This window comes from Grus americana, chromosome 7, assembly GCF_028858705.1.
Source record: "Grus americana isolate bGruAme1 chromosome 7, bGruAme1.mat, whole genome shotgun sequence".
NCBI lineage: Eukaryota > Metazoa > Chordata > Aves > Gruiformes > Gruidae > Grus > Grus americana.
In genome coordinates this window covers 28,284,161-28,304,655 of record NC_072858.1, presented here as the reverse complement: position 1 = coordinate 28,304,655, position 20,495 = coordinate 28,284,161, and the positions used below count along the sequence as shown (strand labels likewise).

Genomic DNA, 20,495 nt, shown 5'->3' with positions numbered 1-20,495 from the left:
TGGGATATGTGATTTACAAGTAAAACTTCTCTAACAACTGAAATTTCTGTCCAAAGGAGACTGCTCCGAGCATGAAGATTTATTAGCAGTTTGAACGAATGTTTCAGATAATTATGTTTTCCTTGCTAACATCCAGTTAGAATATCAGTTCATTGATCAGCCTTCAGCTTTTTATAATAAAATGGGTTATTTTATTTGCAGTGTGACTGATTACTTTTGCTTTGTGAAAGCAAACATATCTCAGTATCATATACCATAGAAGGAAAAACAAAGAAAAGGGCAGATAAATCTAAAGACTGTAGATTTAAATAAGCAGTTTTGAGTCATAGCTAGAAATCTGGCCATTTGCCTTCTGAAATATGCGATACATCAGCAATCAAAGATCATGTCAGGCTTTGGTTTCCCAGTGAAATTTTGACATGGCAGCTGGCAGGCTCTGTTCCCCTGTTCTCCAAATGAAGGGCTTGAGAGGTCTCAGCTGTCCTTCCTAGAGTAACAGACTAACCAAATCACAAATGAATGAGGATCAGGTCTGATAACTGGGTATGGAGTTACACAAGAAAAAACTGGACTCTCAAGGAAGGAAGGTGTGTAATTCAGTCCGTAGCATTCTCACCTCTCTGATTCACAAATCAATCTTTGTCACATCATCCCAGAGGTACTGTGTTACTATTTGGCAATCTTTGCATTGCGTTTATAATGAGGTCCTGAACATCTATAGTTAAAAATCCCGTGTTACCTAAGCAGCAATTACACAGACTTCGTGACTGAATTCCAACATGAAAAATCACATTTCCTTCCTGGAATTTCACAGGAAGTTGCATTTGGATAAAAAGTTTCCTTCCTCTAATTGAACTCTTGCATGATCATTTTCATAACACGGTATTTTAATTGCACTTAAGAAATGGAAGAGCTGACACTGACATACCCAGCTACAGGACGTTAGCTGTGCAGGTAAAACCCAAGACAGTCAGGTAATACCTACTCCAGGAAGGAAAGAATGAACTGTTGGTTAAGGAGATCCAGACACCAAATTGCTAGGGATTTTATGCAAGCTAGAATTAAACTGAAATAAAACGCCATTTCACAAGTTCCATTCTAAAGCACAGGAGATCAGCTGATGTTTTACAGACAGCTTTGGTGAGCCATGATGAATGTGTGTCAGGCACACATCGAGGAAGACTGGCTATCCACATATGCATACATCTTTCTGGGAAAGCTCTCCAAGCCTACACCCAACAAAAATACGTTTTGGGCATCCCATTATGAAAAGGCTCACAAGTGTAGTGGGATTTTTTTTCTATTTGTTTTTTTCTTCTCTAAAGTGTGAAGAATTGCATCCATGAGGTTTTTAAACACAGTAACAGACTGAATAACTTTGTTTCTTGTAACCTGAAATAGAATAAATCAGAGTGCTTTGGTATTATTAATGGTAACGCGGATATTTAGAGTTCCTCAATGCGAGATGCCAAAGTCGTTCATGTGCATTGTCCCTGGAGCTTCATGAACCTGGAGAACACCTACCTTATGTAACATAAATAATTATTTGGGGAGGAGGGGAAGATTAAACATGAAATTACAATAAAATTATTTAGTTCTTACATGCAAACGTGATAGCTGATGCAAGCCAGCTGGGAGTTAACACTTCTATCAAAAAATGGCTGACGGAAATTCAGAAACCACAAGGTTATGGAAAGCTGTGGTTTTCAAAGAGAGTCTAAATGAGTTTGAAATTCAGTGGGATCTAGGACATCTCGTTCCTTTGCGTTTCTTTGACGCAAGGTTGTGTGTGCACACCGACCAGCCCTGTGGGTCACTTGCTGTCGGCAGAGCTAACCCTGCAGTTGAAGAGTACAGGTTTTAATATTACCTTCCCAATAAAGCAACTGGGAAAGAAGCGAGGACTTTCTCCATTCTGCTCATTCTGGGACCCTCTTTCCAAGCAACATTACTCGTTATTCCTATGTTTAATGCAGCGGAGCCTAGGACCCAAAGGGGAACGGGCACTCACTGCAGTACTTGCCAAACAAACAGGAACCGCTGGATAAAGCCTGCGCAGAGGCAGGCATGAGGAGGGAGAATAACACTCCAGGTCAGCGCATCAGGTGGACCGCCAGCCAACACATGCTAATGATTCACCCCTCCGTGCTTTTGGAAATCTTACTTGCAAAAAGGTAAGGAAAAACAAAACAAAACAAAAACAGAAAAGGGAAGGGAACGGTGGAAGAGACTGCAGAGAAAAAGGGGGGGAAAAAGGGAAAATAGATCAGTTCTGAATATTTTTGCCTGTCTGATCTTATTCTAATCATGTTTTTACTAAATCAGGTTTGTTCAATGATATCAAATAGTTCAAAATTAAATGTATGCTCATCTTTAGCTACTTCAAATATATGCGTGCAGTAGCCTCTTAATCATCTTTTTTCAAGGCAGAATCACAGTTTTGTCAGTCACACCAGATACGCGAAAATTTTACAGCATTAGCCTTCTCTTGCTCTACACTATGCCACTGAAGCCTTTGCATTAAAGATCAGCTTTTACCCACCTTACTCCAGAGAGACCAAAAATGAACGTTAGCCTTAATGCTTACTGACAGGGTTCATAAAGTTTTCATACTAGCCCATATAATTCCTAATATACATATATATATATATATATATTCATATAGGAAGTTTGCCTAATTTGGGGGAAAAGAGGTGTGCTTCATTTTGGTTTCAATCCCCAACTGTTACAGAAAGATTTGTGTTTTGTGCCTGGGAATATGTAAGTGTCCATACCCCAGGTAATGGGAACATTTTGATGACCTGTGATCCGTTTTTAATGAAGCTAATTGTTTTTGCAGAGCTGTGCAAGTATTTAATCTAATCTTTCTAATCAGCCTGACTTTCCACTTACTCTTCAAGGTAGAGGTAACCATTCTCCTGTGCCAACCTTCTTGCGTGCGTCTGGGAATCCTTAGCTGTAGTGCCATAGGATATAACCATGGCACCGTACTCACGGCACGTTTTCACTCTGGCCGGGGATGTGCTGGTTGACATGATGACAAACACTGGAATACGGAGCTCTGAGGCGTGGTAAGCAACAGCCATGGAAAAGTTACTGTCCGAAGCCACGATCACCCCCTTTCTTTGCTGATCCTAAAAACCAGGGTTGTTTATTGCACATTATATAGCATCACAAAGTTGTCTCATATGATCCTAGATCATTCTAATGGTCTGACTTCCTTCTTTTCCTCTACTAGCTGATCATATTATGATACAGCATATGCATGCCTGGTGTGATCTCAGGACGTATACACAGAGCTAAGACAGCGCAAGATCAATCTCTGTTCCTGCACTTGTCTGGGTTCCGCTCTTGTTCCACTGGAATTAGTTGCAAAACTCCAGCTGATCCCAGAAAAGCTGCTATCTGGCCCCTCAGAGCCAATATCTGGTCCCTCTTCCCTGTCTGCATAAAATTATTTCATTTCATTTCGGGTTTTCCTTTAGTAGAAGGATTTATTCATATTATTACAAAAGTGCAGGAATAACCACTGTTTCGGGGCTGCTGTATCATGCTAATTACAATTATTATTGCTGCAGAGACTCATTAACCTCCTATGACAAATGATAAACAAGCTATTCATGTAATGATACTGAAATTAATTTCAAAATCAATTGGTGATCTAGATCCTTTTCATCACCCGTTGTAACTCAATTTCATCATCGCTCCAAGTTTGATGGTTTCAACACGTCAGAATTGTAATATGCATACCAACACTTTCATCTAAATGCCACAGAAAAGTCCTGATGTTCACATTTTGCAAGCTTTTCTTTCAAATATTTTTAAGCACTTCACCAGCATAAAGAGATAAAGTATTTTACATTCAGATACTTGCAGACTTATCTCTGTTGTTCAGCACAGTGGTTCAAATGCAAGAAACACTGCGATTCCACGGACATTACAGGTAAAATTATCTTTAATTCTGCTCCATTTTTGTGAAGAACTAATCTATTTCTTTTTGAATGTTGACATTTTGTTATACCTGAGGCAACGATGTCAGAAGATAAAGTACACCTCGTTCCTTCACAGATCCTGTGTACTGGAGGAACTCTTTCTTTAGGTAGATGTCCATTCCATACTGCTTGGATAGCCTAGAATACTGGAGTACAGAAATAGTATCATGAGGACGTACCTAAAATTAAGAAAAATCTTCCACATCCCATCAGCTCCCTGGTGAAGCATGCATTCAACTGTTATGTATGAGCTCCAAAAAGTAAATTTCATAATCTATTTCTTTAGAAATACATGACAGTCTGTTGTTACCTACCAGATTCTTCTGGTTTATGGAAGTCATTTTCAAACTCGCAGCAGCGAAATGTGTACCCCATGCCATTATGAATTCTGAAAATAGCACTTGTTTTGGTCTTACTGTTCAAATACAGATATTCAAATAAGTCTTTTTGATTATTTAAAAAGACACCCTATGGTTTGATATTTTAGCACTTGCCAAAACTGGATATCAAATATCAAAAAAAATAAGGTCATCTCCTAATAGATACAAAAGCAGTTAGAAAATTCCTCCTTGAGTCCCATTCTGACTTTGGTATGGTTTCTGCCACTGATTCACTACTGAATATTGTCCACTTTGCCTCCTAAGGCCAGTACAACATTAGTAAAGACATTTCTTACTTGAAGAATGATGGAAATAATAAAAAATATTTCCCAGGATGGCAAGTGTAAGCAGCAGCTGTTTGAAAACGCTCAGTGTTTGGAACAGAAAGGATCCCTGAGCTGAGAGGAATTAGCAAGCATAGTATAGGTGATGCAGTGTCCAAGTGCATGATTTTTTTTTACCTTTTGTTTTTTAAATGGCAAACCTTTATCATTTTTTATAGTAAGACACAGCATGCATTGCCGTATTAATTTCCTAAAACGTGAGTTTTAAACAAGAGAACATACGAAACAGAGCTGCAGTAAGCCTGTGGGTTCCAGTTCCCTCCCTAGGCTTGCTGGGGCTCTATTTCGTAATTGGCTCTATTTCTTCCCTTGGCTGCCAAAGCAAATGAGGACCTGGGGATCTAGGGGATCAAGCCCTCGTTTACAAGTAACAAAGAGAGATAGATTAAAAGACAGTATGACAATATATTTTAAATATTTACCTCAAAAAGTATCTGGCAGTGTCATGCATATTGTGTATACTGTGCATAGTAATACGTGCTGACATTTTTCAGACTGTGGGACTTTTCAAAGTGAATTTATATAAACTAAATATATCTGAAACAGATACTTGCTTTAAGGTATACAATTCAACTAAATATTTCAGAGGAATGTTTCAAGGCTTTTAGTGCATTTACAAGCAAGTTCCTCACCCATAGGTGGGGCCAGATTCTCTATATTGCTTCTGAAAATCCTGCAATAGGAGCTACCACTTGCTGCTCCTTTGCAAATCTGGCCACAGAATTTTAAAAAAAAAAAAGAAAAGTCCTTAGTACACTAATAGGATAATAGTTTCTATCCTAAACAGCCTGATCTATGGAGAATGTCTATGCAAAACAGAACAAGAACACTAGACAAGAAATACCAGTTCTTCACATACCGTACTAGTTTTATCATTTTTGGTTTTGTAGAGAATCTTGGATTCTAGAGTGAACAATGAGAAAAAGGAATCCTGTGACTTAATAAAGTTGCTAAGTCTCCTACATTTAAAAATACGTGTAATTAAGTCACTCTCTACCACAGAGGTGGCATACTTCAGATTATTATTATTTTTCTTTAATTTTGATACTCTGTATTTTAACTCTTTAGGCTACCCTTTTCTTCTTCCTTTAACTGAGGCTTTTTTTCATGTAGCCTAAATATAGCAACTACTTCTAACAAAGGAGGTGTCAGTGCTATTTTCAGCTGTACTGACCTGATGCCTGACCTTGTAAGAGTCATTGAATCAGCCTGTAACTTTTTCCTTTTGTCACCGTGATCTAAGGACTGCAGATACTGTGTCTAACGTACAACACGCAGCACAGCCTCCATTTGGCATCCACAAAGCTAACGTAACACAACCCTTAAAAGTCCTACATCAGTAACCACACCAAATGTCCAATTTAATGCTAATTCTTTGTTTTCCTATACTCACTACCTCTATTCCATCTGCTACAATCATTCACGATGCCGTATCTCAGCTCCAGGCAAAGTCTTGCATAAGGATTCAGGATGCTCCATCCATGGTTCTACCTGCAGATTAGGAATCACCCTGCAAAGTGTTCCTCCATTCAATTAAGTGAATGGGTTATAGTCACAGTCGCTTTTTTAATCAAAAAAAATGTCCCTGAAAGGGGCTGTTACCGTTCAGTGATGAGTTAAAATAAAGGTTATCTGTGTTTTTCTTGACACCACTCTGTGCTTTCAATACTTTCCTTTTGAATCAGTGCATGAAACACACACTAATGACTTCGGTGGGAACATTACTTTGAATAGCAACAGTCATGGGCTATTTTCACACTAAAACAAGTAGGGATTTAAGGTTTTCCGCTATTCTGAGCATCCCAAAAGCATAGCTCATAAAAAGAGACTAAAGAAAGTTAGCCTGTTTAGCTTGGCGCAGTAAACGCAGAAAGGGGATACAATCATGTTGCATAAATGCGCCTGGGACGCCCAAGAGAAAAGAAGTATTTAAGTTGAGGGGCAAAGCTGCCTGAGAACAAATGGTGTGAATTGGCCACAGAGACCTTAACTACTTGCGAGCAGGAGCAGGATCAGTTTACGAACAGTTTTGAGTTACACAGATGCCTGCAGGAGCAAAAGATGGACTCTGCCACAGTCTCCCCTCTTCCTGCATTAGGATGTGTTGGCCGGTTGATTTTCAGAGTGGGAGCCATACCTTGGGAGCAAGTAAATGGCTCAGAGGATGGGGCTAAAGTGGACTTTACTAGTTTTGAGCTGTCGGTCCGATCCATCTGAGCTGAAGGTGTGAACGAGGTCCTTCAATGACCCACGTGTCTAGGGCTACTGCAGTCTCACGCTGGCAGACGTAGCGAGGCAATATTCTGTAACTGTTTGGCAGAAGCGCCCGACACCCTGAGCTGCAGGGAAGGGATGATCCAGGCTACAAAAGGGTACAGAGCTAGCTAGTTCTGCTTTCCGAATTAAGTTGTGACACTGTCACTCTCCCTGCCCACAGACCTACCTTTGTACAGCAAGGCTAAACTCATCTAACGAATATGACCAGAGATGTCAAATACAGAGAAGTGCAGTGCTCGCTACCTGCAATACAAATCCAAGTCTTCTCTTCCTGGGACAGTCTCTCCACAAAAGCAAAAAATCGACACGTCCAGAGCACCGTCTGTGCTCTCAAGCGTGACAGTCTAAGAGTTTTGGTGACAAACGATGCAATGTGCAGAGTCTGGTACGCTCCCTCTGTTCGCCCAGGCCCTGGCCCCCTCGACCACCCATACTGCACATGTGTTTGCTCACTCCCCCCGCTGCCTTCCCAAGCAAGCCAACTTTTCCACTCTGAGCGGAAATCCAGGTACAGCTGGCAGGATGGTTTACTCCCCAGTCACTCTGACCAGGCAGAGTATGAATGCAAAATGCATCCAGCTTTACTCCCTGCACTCCAGCCAACGCTACCCTGCAATTTTTTTGTGCCACCATGCAGCCCCAAACAGTCTTGTATCATGCCCTTTGTCACAACACACGCTTCTTCAGTAGTGTGCTACAAAAACCACAGCTGTCCTTATTTTGGGAAGTCTAAGTGAAAAAAACCAAAACCAAAACCAAACCAACCAAACAAAAAACCCCCACAAAAAACCACTGAAAGTAATTATGATGTCTCTGGATCAGCAGGCACCATCTGGGAACCAGGAGAACTGCTGCACCTTGCAGACCCATCCACTTTGCTCCAGGGACTGTTAACTCAGTGGCTCAGACGCCGAGGTCCTTTCCCTGTGCAGGCCAGAAGGACAATCCACAGCCGGCGAGGCTTGTGGCGTGCCCCAGGTCAGCAACAGAGAGCACGACTTGGGGCTGCTGCTGTGAATCGCCATTTGGCAAAGACAGTCCTGTCACCCACTGAAGGAAAAAGAGGAGATGAGCCACAGAGTGCCTACAGTAGCCTTCATGAAGAGCTCCCAACAGTGGAAATACACTACGAATTAAATAGCTGTACTTCTCTCATGCTTCAGGAAATGCTTATATGTTTATGGGAGTGTCTCAGTCATTCTAACACCTAGACTGATCAATAGGTGCGTATATGTGTGTGTATATATCTTAATGTCCTCGTTTGGTTGGGGACACACGTGGCAGAACCACCTGGTTGCAGAACCAGGTTGGCCAGGCTAGGAAGGAAAATCTGTACCTTCAACACCAGACCCTCCCACAAGACTGCTTACCCAAACACCGATAGTCTGCCGTCTCCAACTCAGGTTCCTTGTAGCAAGAGTTTTTCACCGGAAGCATAATACCACAGTGCATTAAGTCTATGCCTAATGTGGTTTATCCTTTGCTTACAGGTCACTGCAATCTTTGAGGATTTAGGTTAGTGTAAACAGGTAAGAAGAAAATTATTATTGACAGTTAACAACAACTAATATGAACATGAGTCATCTTACACAGATCTATCTGCTGCAACTCACACATACTCTTCCTTCATTTCTGATCAGCTTTCATAAAGAAAACAAAAGAAAAGAAATGAAACATTGAGAGAATGCAAAGCCATAAAGACTCCCTACCATGCAGGGGGTTTTCTGAACACCGCACTGGATTTTGAAAGCTGCTGCACTAATATCTTCAAATCGAATCAGCTTGTTACTGCTTGACAGGCTGGTCCTACTGCTTGACTGAGGGATGCGGGAAAGGGCATCCCTGAGTAACTCCTCATTACGGCTCACTATCTTCATTTCCCAGGTCTTCACATCCCCGTTCAGGTAATCCTCCTCACCAAAATCTTTCAGTCTCTCAGGGTTGATAGAGGGCGGCTTCTGCCCAATAAGGCCATTTCTTATTGGCCCATCCTTACAACAGTGAAGATCACAAAGAGCTGGTGCATCTTGTTTCTTGATTTTATTGTCATCCCTAAAAACAAATAAAAGAAACTTGTTAGGAAAGCTTGGATGATTAAAAGCTTGACATTTAAGAATTTAAGAAGGATGCACATCTCAGTTGCTCTTTGCAAGCCTCGAATAGACAGACTGAATTATTAACTGTCCTATTACCTGTCTTGTAGCTGGACTGAAAACTACTGTAACCAGCCAGCTTTTAGAAAAGCCACAAAGAACCTGACATGGGGACAAACCGGGCAACAGTCATACCCAAGAAAATAAGAAAGATAAAAATCCATGCTGCCTGGGCAGTCAGACCTTCCTCAGTACTCATTCGGCAATGATCCCAGTTCAGGGCTTACTGGAATCGTATTTGCTGTATGCAACTCCATGTTTTTCATAAAAGGCAAATAGCTGCTGCAGAGCATTCCCTTTTACTATTAATAGCAGTAACAAATGTCATTACGTTGTACGCAAGAAGTCTGCTTCTCTGCTCTTGCATACTTGCAGAGGATACTCTTGACAGTCATCAACTGCCTTGTGACTGGAAGGAAATTACTTTGATAAGGGATAACAATTACATCCTACTACAGAGGTAAAGAACTAGGTCTCTTGATCTGCAAGTTAACACTTCACAGATAAAAACACCTGTAGATAAGATGACAGTGTGATGCCACACAAACCCCCTTCCCCCAAGGAACTTTGGGGAGACAACACTTTGCTACAAAGATTTACTGGTATTCCTACCTTAGACTCTTTTACTCTGTGGTCCACGCTGTTCAGGAGCTCAGAAGGGGTAATATAACTACAGTGGAGGATTTTGCAGTCCTACTACAGATAAATGCAAAACATCTAGGAATTTGTGGAAGTTGGAGAGTAATGTGGAGGGAAAAAAACAGTAAGCAGAAGACAAGTAATTTGCAAAAGAGCTGATACCACCCCAGTCTGTGGCTATGATTACACAGATGGTATAAGCCCCTCTACATGAAGGACTCAATATTAATCTATTTGGAAGAAAGAGTTTTCTAAAAGATATACATGTTAAATTACGTCAGAGATTTCAGTATCATCTCCAACAAAAATATTTACCATTTTCATAAAATTATTTGGATTTAAGTTATGCAGTTATTCATCAGCAGGGTTGGCTAAAGCAAATGTCACTCTAGTTTTACAGCAGTGATCACCACTGTAATAAGCATTGTAACAATTTCAAAAAAAGAATTTAGAAATATTTAGAAACAGCTGGTTTTGGCAGTGTTATCCATTTTTCTTTGTGGTCCCATAATCTGTGCCAGTAGCTCTGCTTCCCATTACATATCCAGTTGTTCCACTGAAGACTTCACATAACAATGTGGGCAGCACAAGAGGTTTTGTTATGTGAATCAAGTGATACACCAGTAGCATCAGTCATTCTGGCTCTTCTCACAGGAGATGAAAAAAGGACAGCTTTTGTAGCAAGGTCTTCTCTCTCCAAAATTAATGAGTTCAACACTAATTTTCTAAGATAAATAATTTACACGTTTGTAACTTGTTTATGTTGACACTTATGACTTTAAATATTTTCCCAATATCATACCTTAAAGTTGATACACCGAACAGCAGGCATTCTGTTTTCAAATTAAACAGCTTATCAAGTAGCTCTATTCTCCATACTTTTCTGCATTTCTGCTCTTTTGAGGTTAGAGAGTTGAAACACTTCATGAAGATGCTAGGATTCCAGTGTTAGTTCTCATGCATTTTAGTTAGCTTAATGCAAAGATGAGAATCAGATCAGACTGCCTCCCTGTGAACTTGTCACGGCACAGCCCGTGTGTGGTGGGTTGACCCTGGCTGGAGGCCAGGTGCCCACCAGAGCCGCTCTCTCACTCCCCTCCTTCACTAGACAGGGGAGAAAAAGTATAACGAAATGCTTGTGGGTCGAAATAAGGACAGGGAGAGATCACTCACTAATTATCGTCACGAGCAAAACAGACCGAACTTAGAGAGGGAATTCATCTCATTTATTCCCAAGCAAAACAGAGTAGAGGAATGAGAAATAAAACCAAATCTTAAAACACCTCCCCCCACCTCTCCCATCTTCCCGGGCTCAACTTCACTCCCAGCTTCAACCTCCTCCCCCCTCAGCAGCACAGGGGGACGTGGAATGGGGGTTATGGTCAGTTCATCTCACGGTGTTTCTGCCGCTTCTTCATCCTCAGGGGGAGGACTCCTCTCATCGTTCCCCTGCTCCAGCATGGAGTCCCTCTCACAGGAGACAGTCCTTCACGAACTGCTCCAACGTGAGTCTCTCCCACGGGCTACAGTCCTTCATGAACTGCTCCAATGTGGTCTCTTCCATGGGGTGCAGACCTTCAGGAGCAAACTGCTCCAGCGTGGGTCCCCCACGGGGTCACAAGTCCTGCCAGCAAACCTGCCCTGGCATGGGCTCCTCTCTCCACGGGTCCACAGGTCCGGCCAGGAGTTTGCTCCAGCGCGGGCTTCCCACGGGCCACAGCCTCCTTCAGGTGCCTCCACCTGCTCCGGCGTGGGGTCCTCCATGGGCTGCAGGTGGAATCTCTACACCCCCTCATCCTTCCTCCATGGGCTGCAGGGGGACAGCCTGCCTCACCATGGCCTTCACCAGGGGCTGCAGGGGGATCTCTGCTCCGGCGCCTGGAGCACCTCCTCCCCCTCCATCTGCACTGACCTTGGTGTCTGCAGAGTTTCTTACATCTTCTCACTCCTCTCTCCGGCTGCAAAAGCTCTCTCTAGCTTGTTTTTTTTTCCTTCTTAAATATGTTATCACAGAGGCGCTGATTGGCTTGGCCTTGGCCAGCGGCGGGCCTGTCTTGGAGCCGGCTGGCATTGGCTCTGTCAGACACAGGGGGAGCTTCTAGCAGCTTCTCACAGAAGCCACCCCTGTGGCCCGCCCCACTACCAAAACCTTACCACACAAACCCAACACACCATGGCTCTGGGAACCTAACAGGACTGTTGCATAAACAGCTATCATCATCCAAGAGGCCACATCTCTGTTACAAGTTCATTCCCTACTCTGCTCCCTCCCAAAAAACAACCCTCACCACAACCGAACACATTTTCCATATCACAGCTGCCCATAATCACCTCAAAAAGAGAGGAACATATACATCTTATTTCTAAATATATTATTTAAATTGTTTAGCAAGCATTGGGAATGAATGATATTTCTTACATTGGCAATGGGTTAAAAAGGGCATGTGTATGGTAAAATATACAGGTAGATCAAAAACTTGTGATTTTTCTAGGTCAAAACATTTTTTTACCGACTGGCATTTGAGACAGGAGATAAACTCACACTTTTTCCTTACATCTATTGCAATCAACTACAAAAAGCCATAAAAATCCCAGCTAAAGATGACCACAAGTCCACTGATGAACCAGGATTCTGCTGAAAAGTACAAACTACAGGGGAACACCCCACCACACTAGTGCCATTAAATATTTTCTTATCTGCAAACAGAAAAAACAAAATGGGATACTGATTTTTGGCCCCACTCTTGGGATTCCTTTCTTTTCTCCCCCTCCCCACCCAGAACAAAGGAGGGAAGTAAATCATATTCTCAATCCTTGATCTGCAGCAGTGCTCTCACGAACAGTGAGTATCTGCTCAGGACCCTGATGGAGACACCTTCTGACCATTGGAAAAAAAGAACAAAAGTCAAAACAGATGTAAAATATGTGTGGGTTTTTCAACCTTGAGATAGGTTTAAAGCACATCTAAAACATTACCATCTCAACATTTAATATGAAAACTATCATCCATTTGCATCTGAAAGGTCAGAAACCTCATAGCCAAAGGAATATCATCATGCTGTTGTATATGCATGTATCATGTATATTTATTTCAGATTAATTTTTATTCTCCTTCTATGTACCTATTTTTAGTTTACATTAGTGAACGACACTTTTCCCTATTGAACCCATCTGGGTGTGCCACAGACCCACCAAGAGCTCTCAAACTCCCAAGGTAAACTGTGGGTTTAGGTTTGACAATCCATCACAGAGAGGCAACCAACAACCCTGTTGGGTCAGATGCATTTCTCTCCTCAAACACAGTTCGTGTGCTTGGAGTGGATCACCTCAGCGTGAATTTCTTTTGCAGGAACAGTCAAAGCAGGCAGCAAAGCATGCAAGTGCTCACAAAAAGACAGCACGTGACATCTCGTGCACAGTAACAAAGTATGGCCCCTGTTCTAGCAATTATGCCCACCAGATGAAAAGCTGGGCCAATATAAATACAAACCCCAGCATTAGAAAACATTGCTCCTTTCAAATGGATTGTTTTTCCTTTTTTGGAGTTTGTTAGGAAAGTTTTCATAAAAAAGTCTGTTTATTTCTAGTCATAAAACAAACATCCAGCTGGCAAGCTTTGTTACATGGTTATAAATTACGACATTTTACCTTTAAAGTGATTAGTAAAAGCAAACATGAAAAAACAGTTTATAAACCTACTTTTTCAAGAACAGCTGCTCAGCATAACTGCAAAAAATAAAAGAGAAGATCCATATGCAGACATTCCATGAATAATTAAGGAACTGGAAAAAATATCATTTGTTTAAGCAGATAGCTTTACATAGTTTAAAGTCTCAAAGCCCATGCAATGAAATGTACTCTTAAACTGATAAAAAACAACAACTCTGAATGAGTAATTTTTCTGTTTCCAATTTGTTTTTTTGAATACACTGATGATTTTCGTCAAGTTAAATAGCACTGGGGAAAACAACTTTGGAAAAATAGTAATATTAATAAACTAAGAAATTGATAAAAAGCAACAAAAATAACTTGAGGAAGATAAAATGCAGTAGTAGCGCATACTATACCTAGAGACCACAACTGTTGCCTTTGTTACAAGGAGAAAGAATTGCCCACGCCGTTATCCTGCAATGACGGGACCATTGCGTATCCCTGTCAGGTGAAGCACATGCAGATTGCCTTCCTCATGAGCCATGAAACAGACTAAACAGATTAAACTGATATACGGGATCTCTTCAGCTTCTAACACTGAAGGAGTAAAAAAATTTGCAGAGTCACAGATGTCCAGGAAATAGCAAACTGGGAAGGATTAGTTGCTGTTTTTCCCAGTATAAATGTTAGGGAGAGTTCATATGAAAGTATCAGACTGAAAATTTTAAAGTTCCCTTCTTACAGAAAATAATTAACTCACAGAACTCATTGCCACAGGATGCTATGAAGGACAATGGTATAAATGAGTTCTTAAAAAAAGTGCAACTATATGGAAGTAGGTCTAATAGTGACCACATCGTTCAAGAAGCAATCTGTGATTCAGGAAGCCCCTAAGCACGCACTTGGCAGACTCCACCAAAGGGTATGAGAGAAAGCATCTGAGGTGGCTTTTACTTTTCTCCAAGTTCCTGTTACCGGCCACCACTACAGAGAAGACACAGAGGTAGACTGCTCTTTGGTCTGACCCAGTGCTGCCATTTTGATTTGCAGACGTACCCAACTTCAGCATTGGGCCCATTCGGCAGCTTTTACACTTCTTACAAAACGAGTCACAACAACGCGTTTTGAGGCAGAAATGAAGTTGGAATTATGGACAGACATTCCCATGTTACTGTGCTGCTTCACACATGGAAATTCAAGTGCCACAAAAGGAAACAAAGAAATTTTAGTAGAAGACTGAAAACAGCATTTCTTTGTCATTTCTACAGCAGTTTTTATCATCTGCATTCACACTGGTACACACTCACCACGAAGAGGTACTGACAGCTTGGTACAAGTTCTGTGGAGTATTTTAGCATCCTTATAGGTGTACGCCATGACAAGAATTTCACAGTCCAACGCCTAACTTGGATGGATCAGCGGCATAGTGCAAACTGGTCATGTTAAGCTTGAAAACCACTTCAAACCATCCGAATGAATTGGGGCTAGCCTGTAATTAACTCATCTGCACACATACGCACATGTTCGCTATATGTGGATTTTTTATTTCATTCTTTTTTAATGTTTTAGGGGAAGGGGTTTGATAAGCCCGTATCTGTATGCTGCCACCATCTTCAGGCTCCCTGAACATCTTCCCAGAGCACACCAAGCCACAGTTATTGGTATGGCACAGTTTTAGATGTACTTGTCATCTGCTTTCTGGGTAAAGGGGCTCAGATCTTATGCCTGCAAGTTAGGAATACTTATTACAGCAAAAGTGACCCCTTTAAGGTCACTTCTACCTCATTTCTCAAAGTGTTGAGCAGAGGTGGGTCATGTACTGGCAGGGTAGGGCAGGGGAGCAACCTGCTGCAAGTAGCAGTCTGCTTGGCTTATGACTGAGATGTGACCAGGGCTGGAATCTCCTCTCAAGGGAGTGAGAAAGAGGTAATCCCAGGATATGACAGAGAGGGCCCTTTCCCTCATCCAAACCCCTCTTTTACCCAGAACCTCCCCAGCTCCATTTATCCATCTTATTCCACGTTCCCAGCCCCATTTCCTCTGACCCTTCTGGATGCCTGAGCCTTCCACACCCCTCTGACACCTTCCCCGTTTGTTGCAATCCCCTTTCCCAATAGCTCCTAAACACTCCTGTTGCATCCCAACTCCTTTTGGCAGCATAAGTCCCTGTGAGCTTCCCTACTTCTGCAAAATTCTGTCTGATCCCACCCAGTCCTCTTCTACCCCCCCCCCCCCCAAAACACACCCAAATGCTGCAATAGCAGCAGTTCTTAAAAGCATCTCAGCAGCTTGAGCAAGCGGCTCTTTTTGAAAGAGAAATGATTGAAAAATTGAGGCTTGCTGAGATACAAATGGCAAGAAGCATCATAACAGATATCATCTTCACTGGTAGTAATCCTAGGTTACTGCACTGTATAGCGTCTGAGCGTCCTCCGCAGGACCACAGGGTGACAAGTAAACTCCCACAGGTATGGGGAAGGAACGGGCTACATCTCTCTTCGATAATACCGTTAAACCAGGCCAAAGACAATACTGCACTCAAACATTACTTTCTCAAATTATTGTTATTTTGTATAATATTAGTACTTAGAAACACCCGTCAGAGACTGTATCACCCCAACCAGCAGCAATTGGAGGATGGAAACTTAAATGCATCTATGACTTTTAGATCCCAAATCCTACGCAAAGTAATTGTTCCTAAAGCACACAGGAAACACCAATATCTTCCCCTAAACAGAAAGACAAATTCAGTAACTACTAGCTCAACTTCATTGGTAGAAACTGGGGCACAGACAGATCGAGTGACTTGCCTAAGACTCCTGCAGGAAGTTCACAGCAGGGCTGCTTATCAGACTGCCTTAAAGATGAAGAGATCAGGGCTTAGTCACTAGCCTGTACGACACAAATGTTAGGGGATGTATGCACTGTGACCATCCAGCATAAATAGGTACCTAGGAACCAAGCCTTGAGATCGGGTAGGCATTTATAACTCTACTCGCCATAGACAGGTCTGACAAAACCGTGTGAAGTTATACCAGCACCAAGTGCAAAGAAAGCTCAGGTTCGTGCAGGGAACAACCAAGCTGCATTATCACTTCTGATAAAATACCTCCTTACTTTCAGTAAGTCAGATTTACCAGAGCCTGAGCCTAGTACTATATCTGCCTTCATCTGTGGTCATAATCCGTTGCTCATCTTCCGGACGCACTACTGAAATGTCATTGCTTACTTCTGGCAATAGCAACGAGGTGTCAGCTGCTACATAGATAACATGAGGAAAGAAATCTGAAAGCAAGAACTCAGAAGGTCACCTCTCGGTTACCTCTGCTTCAACATCTTCCAAGTGTCCCTCAAACAGACCCACCCCTCTAAACACTTCTTACAGGACATTCGCAGCTGTGAATGTCAGATGATCACTATTAAACACCGTGTACAGTTTGGCAATTAAAACCCTTCAAGTAAGTAAACTTTTTTCCCCTAGTTAAATCTATTCTGAATGTAGAGGTTCTCTGGTGATTAACACATCTCCATAATTCACCTGCAATAAGAATGAATAACACAACCCAAATGAGAGGAAAAAGTAGTCCTGTGATGAAAGGACTGGTTTAAGATTCTCCATTCTCTGCAGAACACATCACATCAGGTGGGACTTTGGGCGGGCCATTTTTTCAATGCAGAACTGGGATTGTGTTTTCCCTTTTGGTATTCCATGAGGGTTTATTAACAGCATTGAGCCCACTGAAATAATTTATGTTTTAAATATTACCAACATCTGTGACAATTGGCAGGATGAAGGAAATGAGAATTGCCCCTTGCTTATAGCACATCTGGCAACACCAGGTTGTGCTCTTGATAGTGGTGTCCAGATAATGACATTGGGGGAGAAAACAGCTGTGGAAAAGGTTAAGAGTGAGGCTGTGCAAACACAACCATGGCACATGGGCGCACACCCCCCAGCTGGTGCTGCGCAGTGGCACTAGATAGCTCCTAAATTCCCTCTGCACCATCCGTGCTGGACAACAGGAATTCGACATGACCATACCAGAACAAAGACAACCACACATCTGTAACAGCAGGATCTGATACAGGCTATCCCAAGATATGTTTTCAGCAGTTCATTGGCCTGTCTAGGGTTATTTCTAATGCTGTAAGTCATGAAGAAGTGAAAAAGCTGAACTCTGCGGGCTTAAAGTACTCACAGCTCCACTGCTCCCAGTGGATGACCCCAAGAGCAATTGAACCTCAGAACCCTGGGAGATATCAGAAAACTATAAACAAATTCCTTTTTTTTTTTCTCTAGAAAGTAAGGAAAAGAAAAAGAAAGCATTACCTATACAGCACAGCGACTAAATAAACAACGAGGTGAAGCAAAACTCCAACTACGACACCATAAGGAGGCAGGAGGGGTCCAGGGGTTGTCATGTCCGTGGGCCTGGCCCTGGGCGGACCCCGAGGGCTGACCATGACCCCTGAGGAGGAGAAAGGAGCACTCTAGCTCTAAGTCAGACAGCAATAGTCTCCAACCTTTGCCAGAAAGGATCGTAGTCTTCATCTTCCCTGGCGTGGTCCCTGGGACTTCTGTTTTTTAACACCCTGGAGTAGAGAAACTGTGCTGCAAAATTCATTGTAATTCCTGGTGCAAAGCAAAGCTGGGAGACTGTGGGCAGGGGACACACTTGCCTGTCAGAAGTGCCAGCCCTGCAATGCCTGGGTGAGAAATAGCGGGCGATGTGCCGTAAGCAGCTCTCCAGCGCTGGTTGGGGGAGGGCACTGCCTTTGAGAGAGATGGGGCTGCTATTTAAAGAGATTATTTCAGAGGCCAACCTGTCCTTGTCAATTTGAGTCAGGGCCTGGATTATGCTTGGGTGACACTCTGTTAGCAGGACACTTGAAGCTTTAGTTACTTACTGCTTAGCTGCGGAGCATGATCTAGACCTGCTGCAGGGCCCACGATTTGACAGCATGCACTTGGGTCAGCAGAAGCAGGATGAAAAGGATGCCTTTTTTGTCACGGTCGAGGCACTTGCAGGGATCTTTTAAGGCAGCACACCAAGGGACAGGGGTCTTTGTGACTGAGGCACAGAGGAGACCAATTACCTTGTTCGGATGTTTTCTTGGTACAAGTCCTTGTAGCAGAAAAACAGAGATCCAGATCATACAGATAGAAAAGATAATCTAGTGAAAAGACTGCAGCAACAGATACAAAAAAACCCATCTAAATCTGTCCTTCATTGCCCTGAGGGAGCATTAGCCAAGGCAGTGCCAGATTTCCAGACACAGGATGGCTGTGCAGTGGGGATGGGAGCAGGGGGTCCTTCTGTGGTTCCTCTCTTCTGGAATATAGAATGATGGAGCACAGGCTCCAGGCTGCTCGAGGACTGAGCAGGTGTCCCTTTCTGCAAAAAATACAAAATCTTAACCTCCGAGACATCGAACAGGCACATCATAAAATCTAACCCAAACTGTGACCTAACCCTCCCCACAGAGTACTGTGAGAAATACTGTGAACTCCTTTATACGGGAGACTCAGAATAAATGATCAAATAGTCTTCTGGGATCTCTAGAAAACTCTGAGCTGCGCTGGTGGAGCCTTCCCTAGACTGGCATGGCAAACAGGTCTGTGCTCCCCCGACTTCATCAGTACAGATGAAACTCCAGATTCACCAGTTTTTCCTGTGTCCCCCACCCAAACCGCCTTTACCCTTCCCCTTGCAGGCAGCGGATGTGCAGGTCGCCGAGGTGACACGTGCTACACGTGGCCACAACCCAGCAGCACGCTGCTGCCAGAAGCGAAGGGACGGAAAGGCAGTCAGCTGCTGCCAGCACTTGCAGCTCTGAGACCCAGCGAAGTTCAGGCCAACTTCACCGATGCCTTGAAGCACACAGAGAAGGCAGGTGGAGTTTTTACTTTGCTCATAACACATTTGAAGTGGAATGGTGGGCTGGAACAGGAAATTAAAAGTAGTGAAAATCGCAATGCCTAGCTTTTGGGTGTCTGGGAGTCCAGATCACCACGCTCAAGTCTTGACACGAATTCAGCTCCCCACAAAATGAGGCCCCAATCTGTGATAGGCACTTGTAGACCACACAAACCAGTAAAAAGATTTTTGGGACAATTTGGCCAAGCAGTTGGAAACAAATTTACCAAGCTATTTCAGGACAGAAGTACATGAAGCATTGAATTGCTGTGCTCCTAAAACACTCCCAGACAAGCAGCCTACTAGGGGAAAAGGATATTTGGAAGTTTCTGCTGTAGATTTAGACCCACGTCAAACATTCATTCAAAGCCCTTACCTTAAGTGTGTGCTGGAAACGCTGACTGTGCAGTGTCTTAGAAGGTACTGCATCACTGTTAATTGCTGTAAGTTAACTATGACCATTTTCTGAGCTGCTTATTTCCTTAATGAGAGATAAACGGTTAAACACACACTATTATTAGATGCGTCTTCCTTTCATTCTTGCCTGTCAAACTTCATTGTCCTTAAAAGCTTCTTAACGTTTTGTCCACCGCTTCACATATCCACCTTCACTATCTGTGCACACAGAGAGGATGGTCCTACAGCAGCCCTGCTTTCTCTTTCTAGAGCAATTGTATTTTGTAACCTTTCACAGATGCTGGTTTTTTAGTATCTGTGTGTCTTCTCTAAGACATCTCTCTCTGGTGTTGCTTGAATCCTTTAAATAATTCAGCCACCTTCATCTAGAAAGTTAATTTTGTCTCCTACTTTTTCCTAATACCCTTCTCCATGAAATTCTTATTTATTTCTTTGTCTTTACTAATGCAATTATTAGCAGAAATTGGCATATCTGCTGTCCAAGAACCAGAACACTCCAGCAGAAGGCAATACCCCTGTAAATGACATTTTTTAGGGGCAGTCTCACATCAAAATACTTACGCTGTGGCAGAAATTAAGTACATCTTTTATGCTTTTTGATTCAAGGTTTAATACATTTGAACTAGATTAACCTACAGTTTAACAGCTATTACAAAAACAGTATGATGGAGCGTATAGCTCCTTCCTGATTTCATTGCCTTTTCAGACATTTTTTCCAAGGAGA

The 20,495-nt window shown here is 42.6% G+C and overlaps 1 protein-coding gene and 1 long non-coding RNA gene across 8 annotated transcripts in view; one reads left to right on the top strand and one right to left on the bottom strand.

Moving 5' to 3' along the window:
• LOC129209059 (putative threonine dehydratase) overlaps positions 1-20,495 on the bottom strand; it is a 58,091-nt gene that overhangs the window by 16,743 nt on the left and 20,853 nt on the right. For 2 of the 7 annotated variants that reach the window (XM_054832842.1, XM_054832843.1), the window contains 3 exons: positions 8,703-9,045; positions 4,022-4,138; positions 2,893-3,134 (listed from right to left, as the gene is read on the bottom strand). In XM_054832842.1, the coding sequence (XP_054688817.1) occupies positions 2,893-3,134; positions 4,022-4,138; positions 8,703-8,870 (527 nt within the window). In that variant the 5' untranslated portion in view covers positions 8,871-9,045. Of the gene's footprint in view, positions 1-2,892; positions 3,135-4,021; positions 4,139-8,702; positions 9,046-9,185; positions 9,532-13,484; positions 13,512-17,766; positions 18,235-18,344; positions 19,029-20,495 lie in introns of those variants that run through there. The other 5 variants (XM_054832838.1, XM_054832837.1, XM_054832840.1 and 2 more) reach the window with 5 other exon arrangements.
• LOC129209062 (uncharacterized) lies at positions 923-7,803 on the top strand. Its single transcript, XR_008577967.1, has 3 exons — positions 923-2,174; positions 2,901-3,071; positions 7,154-7,803. It is a non-coding gene; the product is annotated as an uncharacterized LOC129209062 (long non-coding RNA).